The sequence below is a fragment of the Nilaparvata lugens genome, chromosome 10 (genome assembly GCF_014356525.2).
Source record: "Nilaparvata lugens isolate BPH chromosome 10, ASM1435652v1, whole genome shotgun sequence".
In the NCBI taxonomy this organism is placed as follows: Eukaryota; Metazoa; Arthropoda; class Insecta; order Hemiptera; family Delphacidae; genus Nilaparvata; species Nilaparvata lugens.
In genome coordinates, this window is record NC_052513.1 from 20,742,525 (window position 1) to 20,759,054 (window position 16,530).

General features: G+C 33.4%; 1 protein-coding gene across 1 annotated transcript in view; it reads left to right on the plus strand.

Annotated features, from left to right (window-relative positions):
* The window catches only part of LOC111047256, a 45,085-nt gene that overhangs the window by 17,864 nt on the left and 10,691 nt on the right, over nt 1-16,530 (plus strand). The window contains exons 2-3 of the mRNA XM_022332963.2: nt 7,473-7,567; nt 8,209-8,308. Coding sequence (XP_022188655.1) covers nt 7,488-7,567; nt 8,209-8,308 — 180 coding nt within the window. The 5' untranslated portion in view covers nt 7,473-7,487. The remainder of the gene's footprint in view (nt 1-7,472; nt 7,568-8,208; nt 8,309-16,530) is intronic.

Consider the following 16,530-nt stretch of genomic DNA (forward strand, 5'->3'; position numbering starts at 1 on the left):
ATTAATGGAAAATCACTTTTTTGATATTTATATGCTTTGCTACGTCCACATGCAAACCACGATGCAAACTAGGCCTATCAAACTCTACTCTGCAACTTGCATTAGTGTACTTTTCTATTCAGTCCTGGTGGATGAGGGAAGATACACTCCTAGATTTACAATGTAGCCTTCATGTAAGTAGGCCTAAAGTAAATAGGCCACTTTTCTGTTTATATTTGCTCTTTACTCAATTCTAAAAATACATTCCTCCACATCATCGAAGTCCATAGTAAATTACAGCGCTTTAGAGATTTTAATATGAGAACAAGGCAGATTTCCATCCTAGGTAATTTTAGAAGCTTCGTGGGGAACCTGTCCGACTCCTAGATAATTTTCAGCCGCAAATGAATGTTTGGCAACATTGAATTGAAACATGTTTCCCACGAGCATCATTTAATCGTTGAAATTGGGCTCTATTCGAGCATCTAATGATGAGAAGCTGCGTTCAGTTTACGAAAGAAATGTTTTGAAAGCTTGCCTACAATTTGTATGGTCACGGCGGACCAATTGCCAGACATTAAACGTAATTATTGATGAAAAAAACTAATTGAAGAAGAGTTGAATTAATGGATGGAGGAGTGTTCTTGAGATCTAATAGATCACGTGACAGGTCCAATCGTCTCCAGAAGCAGAATGGATGATTTATGAGCAATAAATGTTTTTGGCCTTCAAGACTAAGAAAAACTACGCACTGACATTACCGATTACAGAGGCGGTATGTTAAACTTGTGAAATTCAAAGAAAAAATTCAATATTATCAATAAGAAACAACGGAGGTGGTTGATTAGAGGAGTAACGAAGATAGGGATCTCTCTAGTAGATTCTAGCATAAAGGAAACATAGGTACCGTATTAAAGAAACATCCTTATTATTTTATTGCATCTAGTTTGTCCTGCAGTCGTAAACAGAGAATTAATTTATATTGATTTCGACATTGGTGAGTAGTATTCTATTTCCGAATAGATTCTGAAGTTAGTAAGCTTACTAGTACAATAAGTACAAAGCACAATACTCTCTTTTAATTTATTTTCTTTAACCAATGTGATCAATTAAAAACGCCCATTGACTGCAGAATAGTTTCAGGAGAGATAGGATTCAGCTCTAGAGGTAGTGAATACAAGCGGAGACTTGTAAGCTAGAACGGGTAGTAGTGTATAGTAGTAGTAGGAGAGCATAGCACTAGAAAGGTCATATTATACCTAGCGGGTCATCATAGCATTATTTTCATAGTAGATTTGAGGCGAGCGACTTGCGAACCCGGTTTGAACCCAGTTTGAACTTTCTGCCCCCCTACCCCTCCCCATACTACAACTCCCCCTCAGGCCATGACCCGAATTTAGTGGCCAAACTCAGGGCCAGCTCACGCTCCCTACAACTATAATTTGTACTTATTACTATATACTGTAGTTGCTTTGTTGTTATAACATATAAACATATAGTTGTTGCGGAAACAGCTACATCATAGTTATATCTATATAGTTGTAGATACAACTACCTGGTTGTTATAGTTGTAACTGAATTGTTGTAGTAGTGATACGTGTAGGGTCCACTCTTATATTGAACACGAATGTTGTACTCGCTGAATTTATTCAGTATTATTTAGCTTAACAAGATGTCGGAACTGGGATAGCAAAATGTTACAAGTACTTACTCTCTATAACATTCACCAATTACATCATTGAGTATCTGTGGAGCACAAATATACTTTTTGAATGTTGCATTACATGGAGAGATTGATCTGACTCGTGAGATATTGATATTCCAATGAATGAAGCGTGTTGGTTCCAGAACTTACAAAATTAGTTGCTTGAATATCGATTGAATTTAAAACTAACAATAATCAAAATCTTACAGCTTTTATTTGGTACTGAAAACCTTAAGAGCAGGTCTATCCTGCTTTGTACCCAAGTAATAAACAGAAAATGATTCTAACGTTTTTGATGGAATAATGATTATTCTCTATTCTCCTGAATTGAAAATTAGTTAGTTCTTCTCAACTCTTATTCTAATCACCAGTTTGTGAGTGTTATAATGGATGAATATTATGAGCAAAATAATCATGATGATTATTCATGAATTATGAAGGATATTAAAATGATCATGACATATCCTTCAAGCTAAATGCAAACAGTAAAATGTAGTCACGATCACTTTGTACAACAGCTCCCTAACCACTAAAAATTTTATATTTATTGCTATGTGAACCATTAGGATATATAGTTTTCCAATAACTCTCCCTATCATCATAAAAACAAGTACAAAATGCCTACAGCGCATGCGTGTATGCTACATGTAATAATGCAGTTCAAGTAAGCAGCATAAGTACAAATATCTGTAAGCATACGTGTTACAGGCCAGTCCATGGATTCTATACATACTTATTATCGAGTATAGAGCATAATGTAGTAAGGTAGAGAGATTCAACAACGGTACTTAGATAATTAGTTGAGGTTAACAAGTTGCGTGAGAACAGATAGTCAACTGTTCTCCACGTTTGAACAAGGTTTAATTGTTTTCTCTCTCCACTTTTTATCAATTATTTCTGCCTTCATCGTGGGGGTTCACCATATACAGAGAATAAGTAGCATGGTAGCAATGGACTTTGAAAGGATGGCCAACAATATTAGAAGAAATAGAAAATATACTGTTAGATATTGGAACCTTTGAGAAGAACAGGATCAAGCTCAGGATATAAGCACTTGGAGATATCGTTGATGAAATGAAAACTGGTTCAATCATCAAACTCGATTTTTCCCTGTTTTCCCTGTTCCCCTCGATTTTGCTTGTTTGATATGAAAAAATCTTACTATAAAATCGTGACAAACTGGAAGGTCTTTTTTGTTGGTGCAAAGCTTATCTTGATTGAAAGTAGTTTTTTAATTTATTGATGCTAGCGATCAAGTCCAGAGCCATCGCTGCCGATTGATGATCATAGCGCTCAAGGTTGGGTTGAAAAAAGATAGAGAATGAAAAAAATATTGAAAAATAAGTCAGAACACGAAGTCAAGACAATCAAATTAATGAGCCGAATGGTGTTCTGCACCACTTCACAGCACAGAGAAGTAAAGCTGCAATAGAGTTTTACATCCAATAGCACTATTGCTGAGGAACGAACAGTTCAACAGAAACATAGCTGATAACTTATGCTTCTAACGTTTAGAATTGAGAAGAATGAAGATTCGTGTTGATGAAACATAGATTTCAGTTGAAGATAATAACATTCAAATTCAAATTCAAATTCATTTATTTGCCATAAAATAATACAGATTGATAAAATAAATATTTTAACTTGCAAAATGGCACTACCGGCAAAGAAAACTTGTGCGCCGGCAGTGAGTTTGAGCAACTAGGTACAGAAAACATGTCAATAGAAAAAAAGAGCTAATTCAAACCACTAGAATAAATAAAACTATGGAAACCAGGTCACATCTCAATACTCACAAACGATAAGACAAAGTAACAAAATCATAGTTTGATAGACAACTTTCAGATAGTAATAACATAATTATATCCATGGCTAATTTTAATCAGAGCTCAAGTATTAGATCTCTGACAAAGCCTGGTAGTTTTGGTGCACTAATCATGCCCTCAATTTCAACTTGGAATCAGAAATATCGGTACAGTTCTAAAACCACAAATAAAAATCTCACAAAAACGTTTCTCCCTCAATAATATCGAATATAGAGCCCACTGTAAAAGTACTGGGGCTGGAAAATATTTTTCAGCTTCCCACTTTGGTTTTATGAGTTACTTTATTGTTACAATCAGTAATAAATCAAATCATTTAGCATTTTACTTCTAAAGAACGATGGGTGATCCAATTAATTCAAATGGATGAAAGTAATATTCAAGTCATGTCAAACGCTGTGCCAATAAGCCCAACAACCATGGAAGAAAACAATCTTAAATTTTCTCTGGCTCAACTTGCAACAATTTTGGCTTGTCCTCTTTATAGATATATACGCTCAGTACGCAACATAAATTCATACATACATATTATTTTTTCAATTCATTATGACTATGATAATATTCATTAGTCACATAATACTATCTCCTTGGTTCATTCTGAAATATCGAGTATCAAAATATATCGATGTGACTGGAACACCGATATTAAAGTATCTTATTATGTGCTTCTTTGGTCTTGAACTGTTTTAAGCTCGACCTCGCTTGAGTGTGTTGGTATGTAATTGTCTCTCCGACATCTGACATATTGTGCGGCTCTTCTCTTGTTCATCCATTAGTGGCATTACACACTCCATGACTTTTTTCATCCATGGATGTCATTCACATCTGAGTGTATTGTTCGAGTTGTTATCCAACCAGCCTTGATAGCCTCAATGTGATGCAGGATTTCCGGATCCAGGACACAGATCAAGGCTGTCGTTGAATTGAAGACTTTTTAGTGATTTTCAAAAGGAGATGGGCGTATTTATACAGTCAACAAGTTTTCTTGGAGTTGCTTCAGCAAATTGGAATAGGATATGAGGTTTAATCGATCCTCATTATTCGCATCATTCTTTGAACCTACTAAGCTACCGTAACCAGTTTGATCCTCAAGTGAATTTCAACAGATATTTTCCTTTTAGGAAAATCCCCACTTCCCAATCTCAATTCTAATTCACGGTTATTATAAAATGAGTGAAATAGTGTGAGTCTGTTTAATTTTTATTATTTTCGAAAAATCTAGATGTTCACTCTCTCCTGCGGACTTGATAACAAACCTCTTAATCTATTTTATGCCAAAAATCGATTATTTTTTCAATCTGATTTTTTTCTGTGAAAAATACCTAGTTCCAACCCTATTTAGTCCATTATTTGGTCTCAATTATTGCACATTTTTTTGCTGGGTTAGTTGTGGTCATATTATGGTAACGCTAGGATACCATAAATTACAAAATTGCTATTGACATACCTTACAAAATTTGGATACCTATACAGATAAAGGTCAATATTGTATAAATGAATATATATGCACTCTGATTCATTTCACTGTCAAATTAGCCCTTAGACTATGAAAATCTCATAATTTCAAAATAGTTTCTTCTCTTGATATAATGTTTTTTCTGAATAATAATTATCAACTGGATTTAGCCTACTATCATATCCTATTCATCAAAAACATCATAAGCAGCCTTATTAGCTTTGCATTGCCCATTGTCTACGAAGTATGAAATCTTTCTCTCCAGAGTCTTCCTTACCAACCCCACTTTTGGTAGTAGCCAACCCCACTTTTCAGGTAGAACTTAGTCATCTTCCTCATCATCAGCTGGAATAATGTTAGTGCTCTTGGAAAGTAAATCCAGGCCTAAAATAGTTACAAAGTTGTTCACATTCAATACTGGCAATATTATTTGTTATCATATTATATAAGTTGCTGCCAATAGTAGTATTGTGTCCTAGCGTAGGTAACAGTGGAATGAATAATAATTGATTTGAGGTCAAACATTACAAATTAATCTGATGGATTACTACGAATACATCTTTCTTCACTATTTTTTGTTGTATCTAACCTGAAAAATATATTATTTGAAAAAATAGCCTTGAAGTTTCCTTACTGATGAAGTCTAGATACATATGCCATTCAGTAACGAGAAAATCTAGTTGTCAATCAAAGTAGACTTGGATCACGGTTAGACGATTTCAAACTAAAAAAATCTCACTAATTATTGTTTGAAGAGACCATATGGTAACGCTAGGATAAAATAGGTCTACTGGACATAACTACTGGAACATAAACAATCATTCATAGAGCATGAAATCGATAATTCACTTTCCATCATATTTCGAGACGTTCTTTTCCAAGTTAAAGTCCAATCCTTGGGTGGTAAGTTTAATATTTTAAAACATAATTGTAGATAGTATACTATGTATGATTTTTTTCAAATGTATGAACTCAGGGCTACTTTAAAATATTAAAAATACAATTTGTATTCTTGTTTTTTAATATTTTATTAATTTTGAAGGGTATTATAATTCTATTTTATAAAAACTATCTATGATATTTATGTTTTATTCCATTATTCCATGCCTCATGAATTCCCATGAAGTAATCACTAATATCACAATATTGCTTATGGCAATCTGTTCGCCTATTTCATTTTTCTACTATCCACTATTCGAAACTAGAACATCCCACAAAATCCCCACCCACGTTCACAAAAATATATTGTCGGTTACTGTCAAATTTGTTTTAGACTCCATGACTACATATTCGTAGTTCGGTAGTAGAAACTGAAACTATAAATAAATTCACTCTAATGACACACTACATAATACTATCATAACAATGTAAATTCATGCAAATTGCCAGAGGATAGAAAAAAGTTAAACAGCCAATATGTAAACAGCTATGCATATTTCGGTACAACAATGTGTCTCCTGCTTCTTAAATGGTATGGAGGTTGTGGGACAGTTTCGCTTTTACATCTTTGTTTTTTAATGTTATTTTGACATCTTTTGCCCGCTTCCTTTGTGTCGGTTGTACTTAACAAGCGATATAATTATATACACAAGTATATATTCGCAACAATCCATTATTAAGAGAACATTTTTTACAGATTGGCTAATCCCTCTTTGTGTTGGCCTTACCTTGATGTCAGTGTCGGCCTGTCGGCAACATGTGCAAGCCATCTTCCTTTCTTAGAGTGTTGTCTTTGAACATGGTGATATTTTACAAAGTGCGTACAAAAGAATTTGTCTGAAAAGCTTGTTTATACGCCCAGGAATGTCGTCGGAGGATTAACATAAGTCTGCCAAGAGAGTTACGTGAAACTGGAGATTAATGATAGTGCCTCCGAGTGTATGTTCGTTCATGTTGTAAAGTTAGCGGAAGGAGGTGAAAAATTGAGATACCACCAGCAAGAAAATTTTAAATTCGCAGTAGAAATGTATAATGGAACTTGCCTCATAAAATATGTATTCAAAGTTAAATTCATGAAGCTTATAATATACAAATCTGCATGCGAAAAATATAATTCTTATCAAGGTTCAGATTCAGATTCCTCTATTCATGTGTCTAAAAAAACAAAAATCAACTTACGTTCTAGCGCTAAAAATAATTACCAGTTGGAGTAAAATAGCATGGTGAATCATATATAACTAAAGAGTTCTACAATATAATATTGAGCAAGAAATATGGTGAAATATGCGAAAATTGAGGTACTACTGTAATGTTTTCACATGAAACGGTGAAGTTTGGACCTTTAGATGTCCATTCTCAGAGAGGGTACTAGGATACCCTTACCCTTCAGCATTCGACCAAAAAGGGTTGAGAGAACTGTAGTTTCTTTTCACATTTGTGTTATTAGGAAGATTTTTTTATATCTGTAATGTAGTTAAGGAAATTTGTTTCAATTGAAGATCATATTCTCTTGGAAGAATGCATTCCCTTTTTGTGATGTGTGTCATTAATAAATTCAATATTTTTTCAGGAATCTCCTCCAGCAATGACGAGAATGGGATCAACGTCACAACTGAGTGAAACATCAGCCTCCTCAACTAAACGTTTTGGAAAAGGCATTATCAGGTAATATAGCTTCTGTATTGTATGAACTTCAACTAAAGAATATGAAAAGTTGTTTGACAATACGAACCATTATAGATTATTTCTTAATGCTTTTATTTTTAATTTATAATGAAAAATGTTTTTATATCTCAAAGCCTTATAATTTCTTTCTCAATTGTAATTTCTTGAAACATCATTAGTATGTTAGGAATTCGATAATAGAATTGATTTTTTCACTATAAGAGAGTTTCTCAGTCTGCAGCAACTCCTCCATTCGTACAGGGAAGCTTCTCTTGCATGCGAGTATTTTTTGTCATAAAATTGAATAAATATCGATCAAATTTCCAAATATATTATCACTAGTATAGTTTCATCCTGGCTTTTTTATTGAATCTTTAATACATTATTTTGTATTGCATTGTATTGAAGAGTTAGAAGCATCAATAAAAGAGTTATACAGTTACATAAAATAGAATTATATGCACATCTGATCATAAAACGTATCTTGTAATTCTATCCTCGAGCAATAGAAGACTTATTTGAAACAAATTTTTATTGATATATTTATCCGAATTACTTTCAATAGCAATGGCAATGCGAGTCTAAAATAAAAGGTTTTTCCTTTACGATGATTGTTTTACTCATTTATTTTTGTTCCACAGAGCATCGAAAAAGAGCACTGTTATGCACTCAGACTATTATGATGATGAGAAAGAAGATGAAACTAGTAATGTTCTATCAAATCAGAGATCAATATCACTGGTAAGTTATCTGCAATTGATCCTTTCCATTTCACTCATTTATTTCATATCACTCCTCCATTTCAAAAGTGGGGGTGGGGGAAAGATTTATTTCTCTGATTCCAGAGAATTGTTCATACTTCTTATAAATGAGCATGATTCATTTTCAAGTCAGGCTATTATTAGAAGAGTGGAAATAATGTTCTCATCTCCAAATACATACACAGGTTCTCTCACTTTCACTTTCCTCTCTGAAAAAGTACTTTTACAGTGGAACTTAAGCCAAGTTCAACTTTCCTTTTCTAGTATTATATATTTTCGGCTATTCAAGATTTCTAAATTGCCTCAACAAATTTCATCTGAAAGATCTGAATGTTTACGTCATTAGAGCGCTATTTTTCATCGCGCCGCTTCAAGAATGAAAGTAGTAACTTCGGAGGAGCAAGATCCATAAACCTGTCCTCATAACAACTGTTATGATCACTTCCAAGTTAACTGTTATAAAAACAAGAGAATTAGAGTTGGAACGATGTAATCGATGGGTGTAGATGATTGGAAAAGTTAATAGAAATACTGATTTCAATTTTGTTGAGAGAGAAAGAGATAGAGAAAGAAAGCTAATCTCATATGAAGAGAACAATGGAAAAAACTCTCCACCTCTCTATATTCTTTTACTAGACGAATTCTGTGTTGCTTTTCGACCCTTCAAGAATTGTGTCAAATAGCAGTACTTGGAAGCATATTGTGCAATTTAATTAAAACTCCCATTAAAACTGTCTTATTAAATCCTACCTTTATTACGCCTCATGGCCGTATGCACAGTCTCAGTTTAAATACATTATTTATCAGATTTATTCATTTATTTATCAAACATAAATCAAGTTACATAAATGTTATAACAATAGCCTTTAACAATTTGTTTTTGTCGGCTTTCTAGTGTAGCAGAACAGCTTTGAAATCGCCTTAGAAATTGCCGTCAGTATGGTAGTTATAAATTAAAGTTCAATTGTAGCTATCTCGTTGGGTAGAGCACTTAGCGTCCTCGTGAAATCAGTTTGTTAAAATTTGTTTAAATAAGAATTAATAGTATTGTGGAATTTTTCCATAAATAAAAAACACAGTTTTATTCCTGTGTTCAAGTCTAATAAATGTAGATGTCACAAAAATAAAATTGTGTTTTTTCAAAAATCAGTTTACGTAGAAAAGTTTTTATCTGGATACAAAATGTGGGCAATCTCGGTGCATCTGTCGACAGAAGATATATTACTTCGATTTGATTATATTCTCATTATTATCATGTGAACCCAGATTGGCGTTGAAAGTGGATGTTGCATTTAAATGGGCACCAGAATCAAATTCAAACATCAAATATGAGATCACAATATCTGCCAAATGCTATTTATAGAAACAATAATCATGAATAAGAAGTGAGAGCTCGTTTGGATTCGTAGAGTGCAATAGAATACCAATGCGGTAATCGAAATCAATTGAACTATGATTATTATTTTAAAAAAACTGAATAATTTCCAAAGATTTGATTGGAAAAATTGTTTTTGCTAGTAGTTACACTACAGTGAGTATGAGTTAATAAGTTATGGAGTTGGGGAAACTCTTTGATGGAGCTCTCTGATAACCAGAGTTTGTACCATCTCTCTGAATATTCTCGCTTTTGTATGAGATCGGACAGCACGTAAGTGTACCCTATGAGGGGTTTGAGCTTATTCCTTCTTTTTGCCTGCTTCATTTATTTTTTCCTTTGTTTGACACCTTTTCACCGTCTGGCTCTCAGGTAATAAGCAAATGCGAACTTCCCAATGGTCTGCTGCTAGTGAATGCATGTTGGTTAAAATAAAAGAAGCCCAGAGTGGTGAACAGAGCCAGGCATTCTTAATTCGTTTTTTGCTTCTCTCTTTCTACTCAACAGCACCCAATTTGACCTTGACTCTTTCCCGGTGAACAGCTGTGGAAGGAAAATTATGGGGAGAAAACATACTTCTATCTCTTTTCCATCCAGCTACCTGCAGCCTGTTCATCTTCTCTCCCCTCGAATACTGTAATTATTTTGCTTTCGATACGCCCGAAATGAGAGGAGATGGCTTACATGGTAGATAGGCTTACCTGTTGATTCCTTCTCCACGTCTATAAACTCCTATCAATTTTGAAGAGATGGGCTCTCTCACTTTCATTGGATACGTGCATTTTATTATCAAAGTTATCGTCTACTACTGCAAGTTATCTTCCAAATTTATGATTGAATATCGTCTAGATTGGATATCGTAATGGTACGTTACCAAGTGTAAAGATACTGCTGTCCAAGCTTCTAACGATCTAACCTTAGTTAAAGCCCAATCCTAATGACAAAGAAATCTAATACTATTTATACTATCGTGAGCAAGAGTACAAATTTATAATGAATATCTTGCTTCTTGTTAAAGCCTTGTGTATATTACTTCAATTTGCATGACGGCAACAGCTATTTTTAACTACGGGTTAAAATTTCTACCTTCAACCGCCAACACGTTATTCGCATGAATTTCCTCGAAATGAAAATCATGTGAATTTCAGTAGTGTGCACAAGGCTAAATGGATTTCATCCAGAGAGTCATTCGCCTCTTTAAATATTAATAGAATTATTATAATATTCTGAAATTGCCTTGATTACTATATTGAGAATTTTATTTTTGATGGATACCATAATTCATGATTAATGAAACTAAAAATCTAGAAGTGAATTATCGTAAGGCACGTGAGTAAATAAATGAAATAATGTTGAACCAGATATGAACAGTTTGAACAGTTTGATTGAACGCTCGGTAGCATGGCCCTTGCTTGTTTGTTATTGAACTGGTAGTGCCATTTTGAGATCAGCTCTGCTCATTTTATAGCTTTAATATCGTCTCCCAGTGATTGGGAGCATGAAACACTGTATATCTGCCTAATATCATAATCCTCCTTTTATTTCCTATGCACAAATCTATGACTAACTATGATATTGCTGGTTCAATCGCGTATTGTTTGACGTTAGTCTACTGTGTTTGTGCAATATACGAATACTTTTAAACACATAAGTGGTATCTTTTAAAGTATATGGTTATCATATAATACAAAACATGCTAGGCATTGGTATTCAAATAGCTGTAACAGAGCACGTCTTTCATATTCAAATAAGGGCGCCCATTGATTATATCCATGATGTTTCAATAGAGACCAACACGCAGTGCTAGGCAAGGCGGAAAATAAGACTGTTTCAATGACCAGGTACGCTAAATTCCTCTAGATGTGAGTGGGATAATATAGGGATGGAATGTCAGAAGAAAGCATTGTGTTCTTTTGAGGCGCCTGGCTGAGAGACTGCGAGGTAAAACAGTAAAATAGAGAAGAAGAATGAGTTGGAGTTTCTTTTGAAATGCATAACAATATTTGCGTTAGAGTTGAATAATGTAGGCCCATTATAATTAATCGGAAAGAGTATCTGCCATGAATAATATATAAGTGAAACTGTCAAGTGGGGCGATTTTTCTGGTCACGTTCACGCTCTTGAGTACTTTTATTCGTAGTTGTTAGCGATTAAAATATGCGAAGAGTGCCTTTAACGTGTCTAAGGTCAGCTCACATTTCACAATAAATCATTAATTTGTAAGGCTCTTTCAGAATTCTGTTTCATTCGGCTTTTATTTATTTGACAGATTGTGTGGGAGTTAGCAATGGAATGTTTGGAAGTGAAGTATTGGGAACAATGAATAAGATTAGTTTGTTTTTCAATTTTAATTGAGACGAAATGAATGTGTTGTGATCAGTTTACATTGATTATTCATAGAATTGATACAAAACTAGAATGAATCATGACGGAAATAATGCAAAATGGATGAGTGACATTGTTGCATGATCTCAGATAGAGATAGGAATGAACCTACTATTTTATCTCCCATCCAATTTGGGCATTGATTTAAATTGTGCATTGTATGAAGTAAGAACCAAAGAATATAGACCAAACTCTGGAAAAAATGAGGAATGATCGAATAGCCTCTCACTAGGTACTCTCTTATACTTGTATATAAGAAAATATTTTCCTCGATTGCCATTAATGAGAGAAATTTCCCTCAAACCTACAGAAAAAACATTGCAATATGTCTAACGATATCAAATATTGGGAAATCGTATATAACATACATTAGAGGTATAAGCATTTCCACTCGATCATTTCTTTCTAATAAATTATATTTTGTCATTTCTCATAATTACATTAATAATCAGTTGAAGTTTAACGTTTTCAATAATTATTTTCCATTATTATAGACACATATCTCTGATACTATAGTAACTAATAATAATAATTAACCATTCCATTTGCTTCTTCAGGGATTTCAGTGAATCGAAGTTATTGCTTATTGTTGTCTCCAAATTCGATTGATTTCAAAGAACCTCAATTCTTCAAACTTTTGTATTAAACATAATAGAGATATTTGTACCGTACTCAATTATATTTTACTATAACACCTTTTTAATTATTATAACTTTTTTATGCTGAGAGTGATGGACCTACAGTTTTAGGTGGGTTCCGAACCACCAGAAAGCGATTTTACAACTCATGAATAATATTCAGAGGAGTTGGCTCAAGAGATCATTCTTCCAACGGGAGTAGCAGGCGCATATTTTTTATATAAGCGACAGCTTATCAGCGCGACTACTGAGACTGAGTCAAACCGCTACTGTTCATTGATTGATATTTGAATATAACTCACATAATATTGATTGATATTTAAATATAACTCATATGAAATGTACTTTCAGCCTATATAACTTACAAACTTCTAAATTAGCTGCTCTTTCATACTCTAACCGGCCCTAAATGGGAGTCAAGATCGATTTCAAAGGGTTAGCAAATAATGTACATAGCCTACATATGGAATATGTTCAATACATATATATAGGAGTTAGGCCATATGCATGAGAGGCATCTCATCAGATATTCAGCAAAGGTGTTAGTGGTAGTCACGCTATAAGCCAGATCAAGTTCAGAGTCAAAGATGCATCTGAGAATCGTGTAAGGCCCATGATAGAGGTCGTTGCCACTTCAGCCTCAAACAAAATCTCTCTCACTTTCTCGCACTCTCCTATCCAATCTGTATCTCTCACTTTATTTAATGCGTACCTCCATTCTCCATCTGGACAGGACCTAATGATCGTGTGGTCCTTCTTGCTTCATGGAGTCCTTGAAAGGTCAAATCTGGTCAAAGGTCATATTTGTGGATAACCCAATGCAGATGTTTAGCATTTTTTTAATTATGGACCTCTTCAAAAATAATTCTCCCACTGAAAGAGATTTAAATTTGAATACTGTTACTTGGCCTATTTTGTCAAAATACAACGTTTCAATCTGCTACTTTAATGATTTCCCTTCAATTTACAGGAAAATGATCAGTATGATTCTCATGTATTCATAAACAAGTAAAAATTTTATCGAATCAAGAAGTAAACAAAAATTTAACAGTCAAGTTTCTTGAATAGATTTTTAAAACATTGACAACAATTTGAAGATGTCAATTCAAGTTGAGTGGTTCCAATCAATTCCATTAAGAGGAGTCACATTCCAATCGAAAAACATTATTATTCGCATATTCATAATATTAAAATATGTCAACCTCTGGAGTTTTATTTTGCGAATATTATTCTCAAGCTGTCAACAAAAGTTTTAGATTCAAGATAGTGTTTCTACAAGCATATTGAGTGAAAATAATTATTCCTCACAAATTGCATATCACATGAAGCTTATCATGCTTTCAACTATCAGTCGATGAAGGTGCTTATCATGTTGACAATGACACCGTCCAGGAAGTGGAATGTTGCAGCACAAACAAGGCGCTTTTCATTCAGTATGACAGTAATAGAAGTCATCAATTAACATCCCACAGACAGAACTATAAATACAATAATAATTTCATATAGGCTATTAAAAACAATGCGATGATGGAATATTTTAGTAGTTCATTTTATGTAGATGGTGATCATTCATTCAAGTGGGAGACAAATTTATAATAAAAATAAATTGGAACCTATATAACAATATATAATTTGTTACTCTGCAGTTCCAAGATTTAAAATAGTATTTTATAATTTGAGAAGTCTTTCAAATATAAGTTATTGTGATTCCAGTTTGTAGAAATTAAACACAATAAAAAACTTGCGATGAATCTAGAATAATTATTTCCAAATAAGCTAAATTTGCGGACTTCTTTTAAACAATTTTGTGGCGGGATATAAAGATAAGAGTTGAGAAAAAAAGATAGAGATACCTAGAGAAAAGAATGTTCAATAGACCTAGAACAAATTTTTCTGCTTTCTTTTGTTATGCTTAACAATCCAATCAGAAATTACTTGAGGTATGACATTATTTTGCGTCGAGTTCTGAGTGAAATCAGGGCGTCCATAACAATCTCTACTGACTACGCAATTTTCTCGAGTACACCTCGAAGCTCTAGATTAGTATGACTCCTCTGCCAACAAATTGCAATTTTTTACAGCTTGGAAATTCTCTGGAATCTTGCCACTCAAGCGTGGCAAAACCCCGACAAAGGCATACAAATACTTCTTGAGTTTTTAGAAATGGAAATTCCTTCATTTTAACGTTCCTCAGGCTCCTTATTTCTATTTCGTTAATAGGCTTATTCACATTATTACATTGAGTATTTCGAAAGACCGCAACATAAACAAAACTGCGTCTTCCCCGGATTTTGAAAAAAACATCTACTAAATTCTTGTGAGTTTTCCATCAATTGATTGATAACGAATCTCATCAATATTCTCCATAAATGATTTCTATTCATCTCTCAAACAAAAAACCTTGAACAAAATAATAAAATTATTAATTATTCTGAGGGAAAGAGGCATAGGTATTTTTATTGAATTGGAAAGGATTTTCTGTTGTAATGCAGAAAATTTTAGTATGAGAAAATGTTCAGAAAGAATGAATTCTCTGATCATTCTTACACTCGATCCTTGTTGCTTTATGGAACACTGTATTGCACTTTTATTGTTGCTTATTTATGTCTGTCACACATAAATTATTTTTGAAAAATTACCCTAAAATTTAAATATGTTGAGGAATTCAGTTCAATTACACTCTTGGCAAAATGAATGGAAATCATACCGTAATGAATTAAAAATAATTACCGTATTGATAACAAATAATTTTAATATGAGATTACGAATTGAATGCTACTGTCAACTCACCCCGAAGACTTCTGCTACTTCTAATATATTGACTGCATTAATATTTTTTATTTCATTCAATAAATATTTCGTACACATTAGTTAGTACAATCCTTCACTAAGATAGATAGAGGTCGTTGCCACTTCAGCCTCAAACAAAATCTCTCTCACTTTCTCGCACTCTCCTATCCAATCTGTATCTCTCACTTTATTTAATGCGTACCTCCATTCTCCATCTGGACAGGACCTAATGATCATGTGGTCCTTCTTGCTTCATGGAGTCCTTGAAAGGTCAAATCTGGTCAAAGGTCATATTTGTGGATAACCCAATGCAGATGTTTAGCATTTTTTTAATTATGGACCTCTTCAAAAATAATTCTCCCACTGAAAGAGATTTAAATTTGAATACTGTTACTTGGCCTATTTTGTCAAAATACAACGTTTCAATCTGCTACTTTAATGATTTCCCTTCAATTTATAGGAAAATGATCAGTATGATTCTCATGTATTCATAAACAAGTAAGAATTTTATCAAATCAAGAAGTAAACAAAAATTTAACAGTCAAGTTTCTTGAATAGATTTTTAAAACATTGACAACAATTTGAAGATGTCAATTCAAGTTGAGTGGTTCCAATCAATTCCATTAAGAGGAGTCACATTCCAATCGAAAAACATTATTATTCGCATATTCATAATATTAAAATATGTCAACCTCTGGAGTTTTATTTTGCGAATATTATTCTCAAGCTGTCAACAAAAGTTTTAGATTCAAGATAGTGTTTCTACAAGCATATTGAGTGAAAATAATTATTCCTCACAAATTGCATATCACATGAAGCTTATCATGCTTTCAACTATCAGTCGATGAAGGTGCTTATCATGTTGACAATGACACCGTCCAGGAAGTGGAATGTTGCAGCACAAACAAGGCGCTTTTCATTCAGTATGACAGTAATAGAAGTCATCAATTAACATCCCACAGACAGAGCTATAAATACAATAATAATTTCATATAGGCTATTAAAAACAATGCG